Source organism: Oenanthe melanoleuca, chromosome 7 (assembly GCF_029582105.1).
Source record: "Oenanthe melanoleuca isolate GR-GAL-2019-014 chromosome 7, OMel1.0, whole genome shotgun sequence".
NCBI lineage: Eukaryota > Metazoa > Chordata > Aves > Passeriformes > Muscicapidae > Oenanthe > Oenanthe melanoleuca.
The window spans coordinates 13,822,225-13,838,719 of record NC_079341.1 but is presented as its reverse complement, the minus strand read 5'-3'; the positions used below and the strand labels follow the sequence as shown (position 1 = coordinate 13,838,719).

The 16,495-nt window shown below is 37.0% G+C and overlaps 1 protein-coding gene across 4 annotated transcripts in view; it reads right to left on the bottom strand.

Annotated features, from left to right (window-relative positions):
* Positions 1 to 16,495, bottom strand: part of PDE1A (phosphodiesterase 1A) — a 143,592-nt gene that overhangs the window by 20,513 nt on the left and 106,584 nt on the right. For all 4 annotated transcript variants that reach the window (XM_056496833.1, XM_056496831.1, XM_056496832.1 and 1 more), the window contains 6 exons: positions 14,276 to 14,376; positions 11,631 to 11,756; positions 5,733 to 5,834; positions 5,493 to 5,613; positions 1,604 to 1,685; positions 207 to 327 (listed from right to left, as the gene is read on the bottom strand). In XM_056496833.1, coding sequence (XP_056352808.1) covers positions 207 to 327; positions 1,604 to 1,685; positions 5,493 to 5,613; positions 5,733 to 5,834; positions 11,631 to 11,756; positions 14,276 to 14,376 — 653 coding nt within the window. The remainder of the gene's footprint in view (positions 1 to 206; positions 328 to 1,603; positions 1,686 to 5,492; positions 5,614 to 5,732; positions 5,835 to 11,630; positions 11,757 to 14,275; positions 14,377 to 16,495) is intronic.

The window sequence follows — 16,495 nt, the reverse complement described above, 5'->3', positions numbered from 1 at the left end:
GGTTTTGCCTTTTTCTATGTACAACAGTTCAGTCAATGGGGTAAAATAGCACATTGCAAATACAACACAGCCCCACAGGGTGGCAACCCTGCACAGCTGTTTGTCACCTTCCCAGCTTCAAATGACTGAGATAACTCTGAGAATCACATTGTTATGATTATTATGTGAGCTTATGTTAGTTCAAAAACAAAGCAGTGTATTCATACCTGGGGGTCCCAAATGCAGGACTTTCAGATTTTGTCGCTTCCTCTATAAGAGGCATAACAATTTTCTCCATTGAATCAGTAAGAAGAGAAAAAGTTGGTTCTACTATGAAATCAATGAAACCTAAAGAAGAAAAAGAGAGAAAATCAGGTTTTAAATTTCCACAAGTCTCAAAGCTAAAAATTAATACTTGCTATTGGGCTGATTTTCTAACTGTAGTCCCAATTCAATATACTAGATATTGCCAGTATAATCTTGAAGAAAAAAGCACAATTGAAACAAAAAACACCTGAAGCTGCATAGCTATAAGAAGATAATAATAATTACAGCTTTTCATTCTTTTTCTTGTAAATTTTATGCACTGCAGAACACACCTATTTCATTTGAAATGAGTATTAATTATTGGATAGAAGGGAAGCTACTGTTGAGCCAGAGTGCTACAAGTCATGCTGTCTCTTTTACCATTAGGAGCTTCTTGCCAAGGAGTTAATATTTCAAATTGCTGTTTATTATTCTGTGGAGGTAAAGTGTTACTTCACAGTGTGTAGGAGGATTCTGTCAAATCAGTGAAGAGAACAAGTAATATCCTTAGGAGACAGCATTCATCCCACAGTTCTGAGATGTCAGCTCTGAACAATGTCTTTTACATTCTAAAGTGCTCATCACAGTATAGAATGACACAGTGAGAGAATGAAGCATTATTCCCTACTGAGCACTTAACAGAAAAAAAATATGTTAAAACATGAGCTAGCAATGGATTTCCAGATGTCTTCATGCTCTAACCATGCAACACAGCGTGAAGGTGAGCAACAGGGATTCAGTCTAGGATCCAGCTTCTCTCCTGCAATTGATGTGATGCTCAAGCATATTGGCTTCAAACTCCCAGTGAAATGGAATAAAGGATATGTAAAGTGACAGAATGCAGTGGTCCTTGTCAACTCAGGGAGGCTTGACCCTCTGTAGTTTGACCTGAGACACTGACAGGCTTACTTGCAGTCCAGAGAGCTGACTTATTAATTAGCTTTGAGATGCATTTACAGACTTTCAGATTATAATAGAGACAGACCTGTGGGTTCTTGAGCAAGAGTTAAGCAGTTTGAGGACATGATCTGCCAGACTCTAAAGTGTGTACAGGAGAAGCTGGGCTCATGTCCAGTACCTTGGTTAATCCCTCTCCTACCCCTCCCTTCACATATGGTGAAATTACATCATGTTCTTTTGAGACCAGCACCATTCCACTCTAAAAGCACATGAGTTTGGTAAACAGATAGGTGCAAAGAAATACCTGCCATACGATGGAATTTTGAACATTTAAAATTCAAAATGAGCAGATGAAATGTCCTTACAAATTTACATGCTCCTACACAGACAAAAAAAGAGAAAAACAGTTTGTCATTACCTATTTGAGACTGAGCTACCAAAGTGGACTTGCGGTCACAAAGTGGGGAAAATTGAAGACCTAAAGCAGCTTCCTTGTCTCCCTGTAAATAATAATGTTTAATATTATAAACATATATTTGACAGAGGGACAGAGAGACAAAGGAATCTGAATACTCTTAGTATTTATTCAACAGATCACTTCATTAACTTATATTCCTAAATAAACACAAGTCAGAGACAAATCTTCAAATCTTCAAATTTTGATTAAGAGTCTAAATTCTGACTTACTTTTGGCAACTTTTATGTAAAGAAACTTACTGCAATCAAGTTCTCCTCAACAGCAAGGCATCTGCCAATGAGATTTAAAATATATGAAGTCCTTGTATTCACAATTTAGTTCTGCTGATCCCAGATGTAATGGTACTAGAGATACTTAGACATGTTTGCAATAGTATGCCAAATGCTGAGTGTTTCCTTCTATTACATTGGTTCATCCAGCATGCAAAGATTCTTCAATGGATTTACTCAGGTCAAGTGTATGAGCTAACTTGAACTTATTCTCACTAGCAGGCATGTTTCTCTGCTGCTGAAGCCACAAAAAATACAAACTCAGTTTCATTACAAGGACAATTTGTACAACCTAGACCTGAGATTTTTTTCAGCACTTAGCAGATTAGAAGAGTCTTTTTTTGTTGCAACAGTCTGAACACACAGGAGGGTGTATCTCCATTTTCAGCATGGTAGACCAACTGATCTGCAAAATCTCAAGAAGAAAATCCAGTGGCACAGAAAAACAGCCCTGAAGAGACATCTTTCAAGAGAGGTTATAATTTGTGTTGCTGGACAAACTTGGCTGCCAGAAGCACTGACATTATAGATACAGGAAAACCTAGTCTTGCAGGTCAAATAAACCTGTATACATTTGTCATGGAGAGTGCTGTTAGATGATCATTCAGTGGGGACCTCTACATGAACATACCATTCTCCCAAGGAAAACTGGGAAAACAGAAACTGATGGATGGAGGGGGCAGTATCAACCTCCCTTAGTCTTTTTATCATGCATCATTGAAGTACATTTGGGAAAGGTTTAGAACCACAAAAGCAGTAAAACCAATCCAGCCACAGGAACAGATGCAGCTCACAGATTGCCTTTCATTTGAAAGTGGAGAGCTTTATCACTAAGGCCATTAAATTTTATATTCAAGTGTTAATAATTTGAACTCAGAGTGTGGAAGAACACATGAACACTTGCTACTAGAAGCAGTGGAAGTGGCATCTCCATGTAAGTACAGGGGCCAGATTGTAATATCATATAAACTGGGGTAGTTCTAACTATTTCAGCCATGGTTGAATGCAGGATTTCTAAAGTAGCATTAATTTTGCAATCTTCTCATCTAAAAGTATTAAAAAAGAGAAAATTCCACACTAATAATGGATGAGTTTGGAATTTTTGTTGTTTTCAAGTAGCTCTTTTGCCCAAATATTAATTACTTTGCAATCAACATAATATTAATTAATATTTATGTGTCATTGAAGTCTAAGTCTGCTGTAAATTGTAATAATAGATATAGCACAGATAGTTAAACCAGTCATTAGAATTTAATGAGATTTAAAAACAAGATACTAATCAAAGAGTAAAAAAAGTTCTTTATCCAGGCCTTGGACTCACTTTTAACTCTCTTTTAGTGTCTCTGCATCTACTGAAAGTAGAGTGCTATAAGCACTGTGGTACTTCATTGGGTTACATGAACTATGACTTTCTTTACTTTTAAGGACTTGAGATGGGTGTCTGCTCTTCTGTTTTAAACAAGAAACCTGGATTATTCTTGGTATTGCAAAATACTTTCTGTAGCTGCTGCTTTTAAACTTAGAGTGTTGATGGGCTTTTTTTCCTGAAGTTAACACTGGCACATATTTTAACCATTAGCTGTAGTTAACAAACTTTTTGTCAAGGTGAATGTTCATTTTTTTGCTGGTGCTCACTACTTTGAAAGTTGCCTGTGGAAGCACTGGATTTTCATCAGCTGTTTCAGAATCTACTGCTCTTCCCATAAGACAGAGAAGTAGTTGAATTACTATCTTGAAAGAAAAGGACGAATTAAGGGGTTTCATATACATTTGGAGTACTTAATCTTGGCTGGCACAGATTTGGAAATCCCAGAGATTTCTATCACACAGGCTCAGATCAACAGACCAGAGGATGCTCAACAAGCCAGTGCATCCAGGAAGCAGGAGACCTGCTGTGTCTGCACTGCTCAGGGCATTTATATATGAGCTGACACTCCAACACACTTTAAAAGTGCTGGAACTACTCCACACACACTGTCCTCAGCAGTACATGGAAAAAATTCTGTTTCTGATACACACTCCTGCAGCCTGAAGACTTTTGTATTTTATACTGCTGAGTTTCATACACATATATATTTTTCCTTGTTAAAAAGCCTCCTCGAGTTTCTGAGCAGCTTCTTTGGGATCCAGTTACATCTTCTAATGAAGAGATAAAGGAATAGCTAAAACATTAGCTGGTCCTATGCATTCAGTGACCAGGCTGGTACTGTTTACTGCTCATGCTACCTCCACTTGGCTGGACACATTGCCTTACTGTCCCATGGGCCCTATCTAGTCTGTCTGTGTTTAAAATGTTCTTCCAGTTGTCATTTTATGACCTTTTTCTTGGGCAATCTGCTCCTCCTTTTCACTCTCAAGTTCCAAATCCTCAAAATTTCCCTTCACAGAAGCAGACAGACACTCCTGACTGCTCATTATTTCCACAAAACTCAGCCCATTCATTATTTATATTAAGGCACCAGCTCTCCAGCCTGCCTCCCCAGTGCAAAGCCCAGAGTCAAGGATGCCCTGATATTCCCTACTAGAATTCATATGAAGAATCTCCAGGAGCTGAGCAGGAACTTTTTATGGCAGATGGGTCTAACAACACCATGGTTTAATATACTTTCTTTTTTATTCTCTGGTCCCTTTTTCCAGTATGGCCCTCCTGATTAAAAAATGTCAACATATAGCAAATTAAGACAATCAAGCTGAGCAAGACATATTCTGTTCCCTGACCTGTATTAAGCCTTTTAAAAATCTTTGCACAACTCTAGAAATTGTCATACCAAACTGGACTTTGATTATCAATTGTACTTCAGTACTGTTATGCTGACAATGTGCATGGTCTCAAATATTGATTATTGGGAGAGTATTTTCCATCTGGAGAGTTGTTTTTTGTTTTGCCTGCTGAGGTGAGTAAAAAAATTACAGCAGTGACACCAACATCTATTGGGTTTTCTCTTGGAATTCAGTACCTCACAGAAATGAAAAGGCTTTCACAATGGTGTGTCTTCAGTTTTGGTTTAGGGTACATTGTCACAGCATTATCTGGATGGTACTGTCTAACCTCTGGCTTTGCATCATGAAAGCAACACTTTAAGATCTATGTAGCATATGCACAGCAAGTACTAGCAAGAAAAAGAAATAAAAGGGCTTTCTGAAATGTGGAATAAAGACAACTTTTTGCCTTCTTTGCTGAGCATGAATTCTTCCTATTTTCTCTCATCTTACCCTCCTGGTGCTTCTTTATAATTCAAAGCATATATAAAACTCTGTCTACAGAATGAAAACAGCTTGACAAGTTATATTATAATTGATAGGAAAAAAAAACCCACTACAACACTCAGAGTACTGATATCAGCTGAAATAGACAGAGAGCTATAACCATTTTGTCTTATTCACACACATAAGAGTTGAATCAATGTCAATGGTATGTATGAAGAATAAAGAATATATAGTACTGACTATGTCTGTCAATCACAACCAACAGCAACCTTGCTGGTAGACTTAAGAAAATATTCAATCATGTAACCATTGCTTCTTGAACTAGATTTATTAAAGGATTTTAAAAATGGCACCTGTCGAAAAAATTCTTCCATCAGGGCCATGGTCCACCGGTAGTGCAGCTCCCAGGATTTTGCTGGATGGCTTATGTCTGCTGCATGTAGAATCAAAGACATGGCTTTGGCTTTGTCTACCCTGTCAATTCAAGGACATGCTCCAATTATCTCAAAACAAAAGCAACTGTTTAAATTCTTTTCTTGAACATGAGCTCATTGCAAGACTCCAGATAATGAACAGAATGGAAAATAACCTACCCCTGTGCCTGCTGCAGAGTGTGCCGCATTGTTTTAATCTGTTGGAAGTGACCCGACATATCTGTAGACAAGACCATCTCAATGACCAAGCTACGCAGCTCCCTAAGAATGATTAAAAGCAAAGTCACTCATTAAAATTCATTTGTTCTGTGTATGGTACATTTGTTTTAGCAGTATTTGTTAATTTATAACTTTCAAAACAACATCATGGGTTTTATTACGTTTTAAAAAGCATTTAAATAAATTATTAACAACTTGAACATTGTATCCTGAAGGGATTCTGTGAAAGCAATGTACCTCAGAAAATGTACTCTGCAGTCATTATTTCAGAGTCACACTGTTTTGTAAATCCTATTTTCTAGTGCATAAACTAATATTACATGCAGTTCTCTCACCCGTTATAAGTCATTCTTTATTTTTTCCAGAAGCACAGTATTCGAAAAACGAGTTGTTCTCTGGGCTTACCACCACAAAACAGGATACATTACTACTGCCCTCATATTAGTGAAGAGTGTGCATAACACTAAACCTGGGTAGAAGGCTGTGGAAACACTCAGAAGAGTGAGAGGAAACACTCAGAAGAGCAAGAGGTATTATATCTGAAATACTATCAACATTACACCAATATAAGATCATTATGACAAAGTACTTTTCATTCCAAAAGTATTGTAATAACTATTTAATGAATCAGAACAAGTTTGAGATTAATAATTTATCTCTGTTTTGGTATAATGAATAGAGATGTTGGCTTGGCCATCTACTTTCTATTAAATCAATATGAAACTAATAAAACATGAATCATGTAAGAAACTATTCTCATTGTGAACAGAAAATTAAATTAATTTTGTCAACAATAATTACTGATTCAGAAAATTCTGTCTCCTTGATGTAGAAAGATCATACATAGGCCATGTAGGAGTCCAGTGGGTCTTTATATGCTTTTTAAATGGCCTAGGAGGACAAGTGCTGCTTATATGTAAGTGGGGAATTTACCACATTAAACCTTCCATTATGTACCATATATCTTCATGAGCACACCCCCAAACTTAAGGACCCCCAAGTATCAAATACAACAGTAAAATCCTACTTCAGTAATTCTCACTGATCTTTTGTATTGTATTCATATGTTTGATTTAAGTAAATCAAAAAACATGCAGGTTTTCTCAAAGGACTATGCTTTAAAGAGGTAATTTGCAGTTTTCTTTAGGGCTATTAGAATATTTTGTTATAAAGACTATCAAGACTTCTTTTGATCCCAATTAATTACATATTTAAGCAGATATTTGTTGCTGATTTTTATGTATATATTCCTGATTTGCTTTCATGTAACTGCTTAAAGACTCAATGCTCTCACTTGTACTCAATAATATGCAGCCATAGCAACTTGTGTTTAGAAAATGTCTTACCTTATCTGACCTCATAACAAAATACTAATTATTTTGCATCCCAACTGTTCCTCCTCCTCATTGCTTTGAAAGGGTACCCTTCAAAAACAGTCAAACCCATTAAAAAATAAAAGCAAAACAAACAAAAACCCCCATTTAGCACTCAAGAGAAATGAGGGCTGTGCATTGTTAAACCCTGTTGTTTTTAAGACTGAGATAATTATCACTTCTCCTTTCCATGGAAGATTTTCTTAGGAACTTTCAATGTCTCAACGTTTTAGAGTAATCAGAATTAAGTTAGCCCCTACTCACAAGACACCTCAACCCTACTACACAAGATACACAGAAAGAAGCAAAACCACACTTTCAGTTTATTCATATTTTCATGGCAGCAGGAAAAAAACCCTTAATTTTTATCTACAACACCTGAATAAGGATCAAAGAGTACAGCACTGTCCTGTCACACACTCCTGAAGATTTCAGGCCACCAAAAATCTGTTTAACAGCAAAAGAGAGATTCCTGCAGTTGTTAAATGCCTGTGCCCCTCTCCACCACAGTTAAAGAAGAAAAAATTGAAACCTGATGGGGAAATGGTAGGTAAAGCTCTACTGGAGCTACAAATGCTTCATCTGCAATCATTGCATAGAAGGTTAGTCTGGGATTGATCCCATTACCAAATTGCTCCCTAGGGAAAAAGACTGTCTCAACTCCCACATCGTGGCAGACCTCAGCTGGTCTCATGGGTGACTCCTGGACAGAAATCTCTCCTGATGCTCATTAGGCAGCCCCAGCTGCAAGGCTCAGGATAACACAGGTGCCTGCTACCACAGCAAAAGACATATAGATGTTGTCCTACCATGAAGGGAAGTGGTAACAATATCCACAGGCCCAAAATCAGGTTTCAGGGTTTGAGTCTACCATATCCACTCTACTTAAGTCAACTGTCATGTTCTGTGCTGGCATCCTTTCTCAACCCTCCCACAGACATATGTCCTATGATAAGCTACTGTAAAAAAGCATAGATGCAAGATTATGTGAAAAAATTACATGAACAATACTGTAATACAGAGACGAGGAGTGGCACCATGAATTTCTTGAAAAAGTAGTTACCAATAAATAGAAACTAGTTTTACCTGGATTTATCCATGATAGGACATTTTAGCAGCTGGAAACTAATCGAAAAATACAGGATCAATCTAGGATGAGCAAAAGCAAGGTGGAAACTGAAGCCTCATCTTCAAGTTATAGTAATCCTCAGAGAGAAGAATGTCAAGGAACTTTGTGAAAGAATGTTGGTCATTCTGCATTATATATAACACATACTGTTTTGTCTTTTTTTTTTTTTTTTTTGTATAGTCAAGCAGTGTATGACTGTATGCCTTATGACTGGGATGGTTTGAGACTGCCCCACCACCTACAATGACATGGGGTGTTGAAACAATGGAAACCTGGTAAATCAAAGGAGAAAGGGGGACAAATGAGGATCCTTCTTCATTTATTTAAGGGCAATAAGTGAAAGAAACAAAACAATATCAAAGACTGTAACAAATTTTCAGAGTAAAGAAAAGACTGAAAGATTGCTAGGAATGTCACATGCATTATCCACAGAGGACATCATCCTCAGAATGCTGGCAGCGTTCCCCAGCTCAGACCAGAAGCCTAAGTTTCAAACTTAATTGAAGTTGGCAGTTTATTAGCACATTTATCTTCTTAAAACTAACATGTAGAAGACAAAATGGAATACTATAAAGTAATTTCAGTCATTTTGCTTCATCTTGCTAGAATAATTAGCAGAACCTCAGTTTAAATAGTCAGCAGTGTTAAATTTTTGAAAAATGAGATTGCTGCAACTAGAAAATAGGTATGACAGAAGTAAAGAAATTAATCAGTGCCAGGTAGTACATTAAAAAGTTGAACAGATTATCATTTCAATTTACTGCCAACTTGATTCAGTGCAACCTTCAATACTGTTAGTTTAACAGCATGAATTTCAGTATAGATCCAAGCTCACTTAAGTAATAATAAGAAAATTGAAGAGTCTCTGTTAAGTGGCTACCAGACCCATCATTGCAGCAATGAAATGACAGGGTAACAGGAATTTCTGGATATTAGAAATGAATACCAGGAAACTGTAATTTCCATGACTGACCCTCTAAATTGAAGTGTCACACTGCAACAGGTTGTGCAGGTTGGCACAGACTGGCACTTTGAAATTTATTGCCTGCTTCAAAGTACAGACTGTAATTGCTGAGCTAAGTGACCAAACACAGGACTGAATGTCCTAGTTTAGCTTCTTGAGCTTATTAGTCACTTCATACATTTCTTCTACATTTTACTGAGTATGACCAAAAAGAGATATTAAAATCTAGTTTTCTCTGGTTGCCAAATCTCACCAGCTTCAAACTGGCTGCATATAATGGAATCTGTGTAGCCACTCTATACAAACAAAATTTGCAAAACTAAAGTAAGATCTAGGGAAACATAATAGGGCTACAGTGAGAAGAGATTGAAAAAGAAGTGTAAATAAAGCCAGTGTGTGATTGAACAAGTTCCAAAAGAATGTGGTGGCTTATCACAGGTTCAAAAACCATGGAGACATAAAATGCAACAAGAATTAGAGGAAATGGTCCACAACTGAACTGAACAAGGAACTGTGGGAAGACCTGGCCAAACAATCTATGCAGAGAAGAGTGTGCTTCAGAAATGTTAAGACAGCCTATTTGCTTTATCTGCAGTCCACCAAAGCAAAATGTATGAACATCACAACTTGGAAATCACAGGTTCCTCCTTCCATTTGCAAATATTTGGGTTCCACCCTATTACTCTTTTCCTCAGTGGCATAACAAAAGGGAATGACTGGGATGTACCAGCTGGCAGCCAGATTTCAATCAGCTGGAGCCACTGTATGTTGCTGCAGGGATTCCCAGACTACACTGATTTAAGGTGTTCTCCAGTGATGAAGAAGCCAGGACTGGGGATGAACAAAAGTGTTTCCAAGCCATCCTTGGAACACTCCTGGATTGAAACTCAGCTGAAGAATTTCAGCCCCTTTCTACTTGGAACATCCTCTGGTAGTATGCAATATGAAACAACACCACTTAAGAAAAACATACTCAAGGCAACGTGTCTGAGGATTTGAAAATAATTTTTTCCCTAAAATTATGGTTTTAAAAGACAGAATATGAGTTTCTGATGGCTGTGTACTGGCATAATAATCTTCTCCATACTCAATAGTTTGGACAAAATCACAGAGACCTATTGGCCCCAAAACTCTCAGGCCCAAAACAGTTTCAAGAGGAGGAAGGCTGGCTCTTGCTGGCATTGAAAATCTAGATGTGTAGACAATTATCAATGACATTTACAATTTATTTCTGGAAAAATTTATCCAGAATTAAAGGTACAACACAAGCCTTCTGATAACTAAATCTAAATGAGTATCCTCTGAGAAGAATTCTTTTAAAATAACTAAAAATTGTATGCTTCCAGAATAATAATTAATTGAAACCCAGAAGGACCAGCAGACTTACATTCAATAAATGCTTTATTTAGGGGTTTCCTCATCATGTAAATAAGTAAAATCATGCAACTTTACCATGTAAAACAGTCCATCTGTAAATGTACACCTCAGCAAAATTTGATCTGATGTTCATATATTCCTCCATAAATGTAAAATTTTGTGAAAATACAAATAAAGCAGAGTTTAGCTTTGTTATTCATGGTAGCATGATTCACAGTGGGAGACTCTTCCCTTGCAGAGCATCTTTCTCTGAACTTCACAGTCCACCTGTCTGCAAGGGTTTTTTTAGGGCCACTGAATAATATCTATGTTTACAGAAACACACAGAAGACTCATCTTTTTAATGCAATATGGATTTACCAATGATATACAAAGACAAAATTTCCTTTTTAATAATTTCCTTTTAATCTAACACTAACAATTTTAGCCTCACAGGTCTTATTATTTGTGATATGTCAATTAAGATACTTATTCTTTCAGCTGGCCAAATTTTCTTCAGGAATTACACTAGGATTAAGAAGAAGAAGAAATTTCTGTAGTACTTCTGAGCCTTTATTATTTTTGGACTGTCCACACTACTCATTTTTTAATGCTTAACCAGGACGTGACTGTGCTGAAATCCCAGGAGCAGTAGTGCTCAAGCTGGCAGCAGAGTGTGACTCTGCACTGTGATTTCAACCCACTGCTTATGTTGGACAAAGGCAACCCAGCTCAGGCAGCACTGTGGTTTTCCTAAAGAGCAATCTCACCTGAGACTGTCCACACACTCCAGCACTGCACCTCATTAATGCACAACCTCACTTGGAAAATTGTGCAGTCTCCCCAACAGTACTTAACGCCACAGCAGCCTTCCCTAGGATCCAAATATCCATTATTCTTTCCACTGTCAACTTCCTGTAATTTGAACTCTTAAAATAGACTCCACAGGGAAAGCCTGGTGGTTTTTATTATTGTTAAATACTGGAAGTATTTTTGAATGTCACAGCAAGCCTTACCTCCAGTCATCTTTGTTTAGATTAGCCAGGATGTTCATCTCCTCTTCCTGCATGAGTCTATAAGCAGCACTTACATGATGATTTTCAAGAACAGAACGATCATTGTACAATATAGCAACATCTGACCTGGAGTGGGGAGAAAGAGGCAGATTTTATAATAGTGTTCCATGATGGCACTGGGAAAGGTAGGACTATGCATTCTCCATGAGGAATATTGACTATATATAAATACCTAGAGATATATATATAGATATATCAAAAAATGTTTATTTGTTCCTACTGCATCAAATACCAATAAATTTTCCATCTTAAATGCATTTAAAATTATCATTATACCATTGTATACACTGTTTGTGGGCAAGTCATATTTTAAAATGTGTGATGTTTTATTGATATGAACTAACTGTGGCAAAAACTCGTGAGATCTTTGAGCTTCTTGACTGTAGATAGGATCTCAGAGAATCAGAAATGCTCTAATTAGACAACAAGAGTACACTTACATGATACAATTACATTTAAAATGCAATGTGTTCACCAACAGCAGGGCTCCACACATAGCATGGGTATTAAGAAGTTACTCCTCCTGCTCTGAGAGATGTTCTCTGGCCCATGCTACTCATTATCATAAAATTCTATAAATAATAAAGTATTAAAAAGCTTCAATTTCATGTTTTAAACAGCCATCATCTTTCCTCAGATAAACAGAGAAACCTTGAGCCTCATTACAGTGGGATGGTAGAGATGCTAAGCTGCAATTTGGGAGCACCCGAGTGCTTCCTAAAGAGACTCGTGCCATAATGTTAGCACACTTAACAGTATCCTTTCCTCCTGAATCAGAAACTAATGTACAATTCCAAAATTGCACTGAGACATTCACAAATATTGTGGTGTGGATTTATTATACTTAGCTTCAAGCATTATTATTTGTTGGGGAATTTGTTCCCCCAAGACCTGATCTGACCTGCTAGGCAATCTCAGGAGTCACCTCTCTGCTGCAATTCTGTTCTGATAAAACCATTCCTGAATATTTCAATTTGCTCCAGTGACAAGTCTGTACTAGAAGAAAGCAGTGTTGATTTAGCACTGCAGCTTACTCTGACATAAATAAGCTAAATTCAACCCCTTGTTCTGTTGAGCAACAGCATAGATTGTCACGTATGGTACCAAGGAATCTAAATAATTAAAATAGGATTGGAAACGTTATTTAAAGGAAACAAACCACAGCCATCCTAAATAATCAATATGTTTACATCCATAATCTAACTAAAATCGTGGGGAAATCTGTGTTATGCCAATCACATATGTTTATGAAGCACACTTTGATCAACATAGCTACTTATGACTACGTTTAAGCAGTGCTAAGATTTGCTATGATTTTGGCAGCCATTCCATCAGTTTTCCTCAGGCAAAAGATACTTGGAATCACAATCTGGGATGCCACATCAGGGCCAATTTACACAGGAGAGAAGAATGAGCTGTATCACATAACAAATACCTGTTTGCAAATATGCATGCGTGAAATTCAAAGGCTATCAGCTTAATGAGTTTTCCACTCTTGCAGTGCTTCATAGCAAAATATTAAGGACAAAAATAGAAAACTAATATAAACTTGGAACTACAAACTGAAGTTTATTTTTAGCCAGACTGCTGAAGGAGAAAAGAATGGTGTCCTTTTTTCAGCTGCAAAACTAGCATTTTTCATTATTGAAAGCCACATCTTGGTGAAAAACTGTTATAGATTTAATTTAAATTTAATAATTGGGCAATTGAGTGAGTGTGAGGATGCTTGTGCCCAAAGTAATAATATTTCTAGCATTGAGCTGTTTTGTTAGAACATGCCAGTGCTATGCTGATATTTTTTTAAGAGCAGCTAAAGCAAGCTCCTTAGCTGAGGATACTAAAACCAATGTACAGCTCAGTGTAAGAGAAAAATAAGATGGTTTGTACTGGTTTAAGTATCAGATGTACCATTTTTCACTCAGTAATGGATTGATCAGGGATTTTCCTTTGATAAGATGGAAATATTTTAAGGCAGAGAACTACATGCTGTTGTACAGGAACAGCAGCTAGAATGACTTGCTGCACCTGCAGGAGAACACAGCCTAACTTTCAAACTGGATTTCTTTCTAGATTTCTTTTCCATATCTTTCAAAACATGCCAGGAGACAGCTCATGGTAGGTATTTCTAAAGCTATCCTTGAAAGTTTCTCCCTCTGCACCAGGACCCTCTAAGTTTAATACACAAAGTGAAACAAAATGGAAGCACACTGCTGTAAGTGATGAGGCATTTTATGGGGATACAGTAGAAGAAGTTTTTGAGTCAGTAGTATCAGAATTTAGGTGAGCAAATAGAGGGGTAAGGGGGTTTCAAGTCCATGTTCTTCATGTTCTGAACCATTTCAAACTTTCTCCTGACTTATCAGCTCCAAAAATGGAATTATTTCAGACAGTATGGAGCTATCTTATTACTTTTCCACAGTTTTTGATCATGTGACTGATCCCCTTAACTGGACAGAAGTAGGGGAAGCAATTTTTGAAACCAGGACTGACCGGGCAACTTCCTGGCTTTATTAGTAAGTTTTATGAACAGTTCAGCTATGAACTGCAAACTCCAGATATGGCTCCTAGGAGACTGCATCACTTACCTTGTCTGAATATGAAAATTGTTCGTGGTCCCAGTATGTTCATAGTCATGGACGGCAGCTGCAAAGATCATTGCTAAAATTTCCAGTTCTGTGAGCCAGTGCTGGTAAAAGAAAAACAAATCATTGTCACATTTTCTGTAATAGCCTAACTCAGATTAGACCCTACAGTACTGAAAATGTTTTGCACTGCCTTCAACTTAAATAAACTTTCCCCTTGTCTTACTCCAGATAACTATATAAGCATAACACTTCAGTACTATAGGATAAAATAAGTCCTTGTGCTTAAGATTTCTCTGAGACCAAGTTAACATCCTTATGGTCACCAGCAAAGTAAATATTGGCAGCCAAAAATATAAGAATTATCAAAAGGATTACACTGTTCACTTTGCATCTGCTTTGAGTATCTAATCTGTTAGCCCACACGTGGCACTTGCAAAATTACACTATATTGATCTAAAAAAAACTTATACGAAGTTAAGGTTATAATTTGTCTTTTAGTAAACTACATATACAGTTAATTATAAATTGAAGGTACAAAATTAGCGTTATCTATATTTTACCAGTGTACATAGCACTAAAATTAGGCCCATGGGAGATTTTTCTGTTCTAAATTTTATCGTACTTTGTACTGATAATTAAAAAAAATAAGCATAAGGATAGTATACAGCTACACAGAACAAAAGGTAATGTAGGTCATGTATACAAAATAATGCAGACCCTGGAGTTCTGAGCCCTTTTATAACTCTTGCTAAATGAGGCTGTTCTGTATTGCTCAGTTTGTAAAATAACCTCTGTTATCTTCTTTCAAGTTCTATTTCTTGAATGACAAAAAGTCCTTGAGGAGAAAATTAGCTCCATCTAAAGATGAGGGCAGAAAAATCATATGACAATTAACCCCCACAGTCATGGGATTGATTAAGTCAAATGCTAGTCAAGCATTTCCACACATATTTCAGATGGTTCTGGTGCACAAGCAAGCTTCAAAAGAATCAAAGAATGATCTCAACTTCATGCACCCGAATATGCACATACGTGTGTGGGAATGGACATAAGCTGTCAGATGTAGTAGAAGTTTCCAATAGTAGTTTTTCTTTCAAAGAAGAAGAAAGGAAGGAGTCAAAATTAATTAGCAATTTGAGAATAATTAAATAGGCCATTCAGTGACAATATAGGGCTGCTGAGGAGCAAGTATTGGCTGTTGGTGAAGCAGTATAGATTTAGAAAGGTCACAGACAGAGGAATGAGAATGTACTGTAAACAGTTCTAAAAATGGAAACAATGACCTTCATCATATTGTGTGTCACAAGAAACCAGGCCATGACCAGTCCTGGCTCTCACAATGTTTTCAACATACCAAATAGAACAGAAACACAGAAAGTGTAACGAAAGCTAAACATAAACTTCTCTTTAAGATGCCTTTTCAAAGGTCAGCTTTTGTAGCAAATAAAATAGCTGCTGGACAAGGCATTCATAAGCAGAATGAATCCTCACAGACAATCTCTATGGGGCTACACAGAGACTTCATACATTAAGAGAGTAAAGCAAGTATTCTACATACACTAGTATAGTCAAAATTGAGATCAGTAATCAAATCAGAGAACCAGAGAAGTACTTTAGCTAAAGGATCCCTAAGGAAGTAGGAAAAAACTCTCAAGAGACCGTTAATAAGTGTGTTTCTGAAAGGGAGAGGGGAAAATGAGTATCTGGGGGTCTGCAAGACTAAGAGCTGAAACCTGCTTCCCTCCTGAAAGATACTATGTCTTGTGGGTGTCATAGCTAATATAAACTATGTCTTCTATGGCAGCATTATGTATTGCATATGTGTAGATACATTTCAAATTATGAGTTCTGTTTGAAACTTTTTTTTTTACAATGATGGATTAAAAACTGAATAAGAAATGGAGTCTCACAATGCACTTATTGGCAGTAAAGACATTTTTCCTTTACTTTGAGCAATACAGGTGCGTGGGAGGAGAAAAGGGATGGTGGGAAGATGATCGATGACTCAAAAGTTCCTTACAAGATGTATTCCCTGGGACTTGGATTCTTAAACCTTTATAAAGATGAAAACTTCATAAATGCAAGCTTGACTTATACATTTCAGTTGCATCATCTGGGATTTAATCTCTTGGGAAGGTTAATAGACTGTCTGCCATCTGTGGTATCTAACATTCTAACACATTGATCTGAGGTGGCTGGATCTTCTTGCTTAAGATAGAC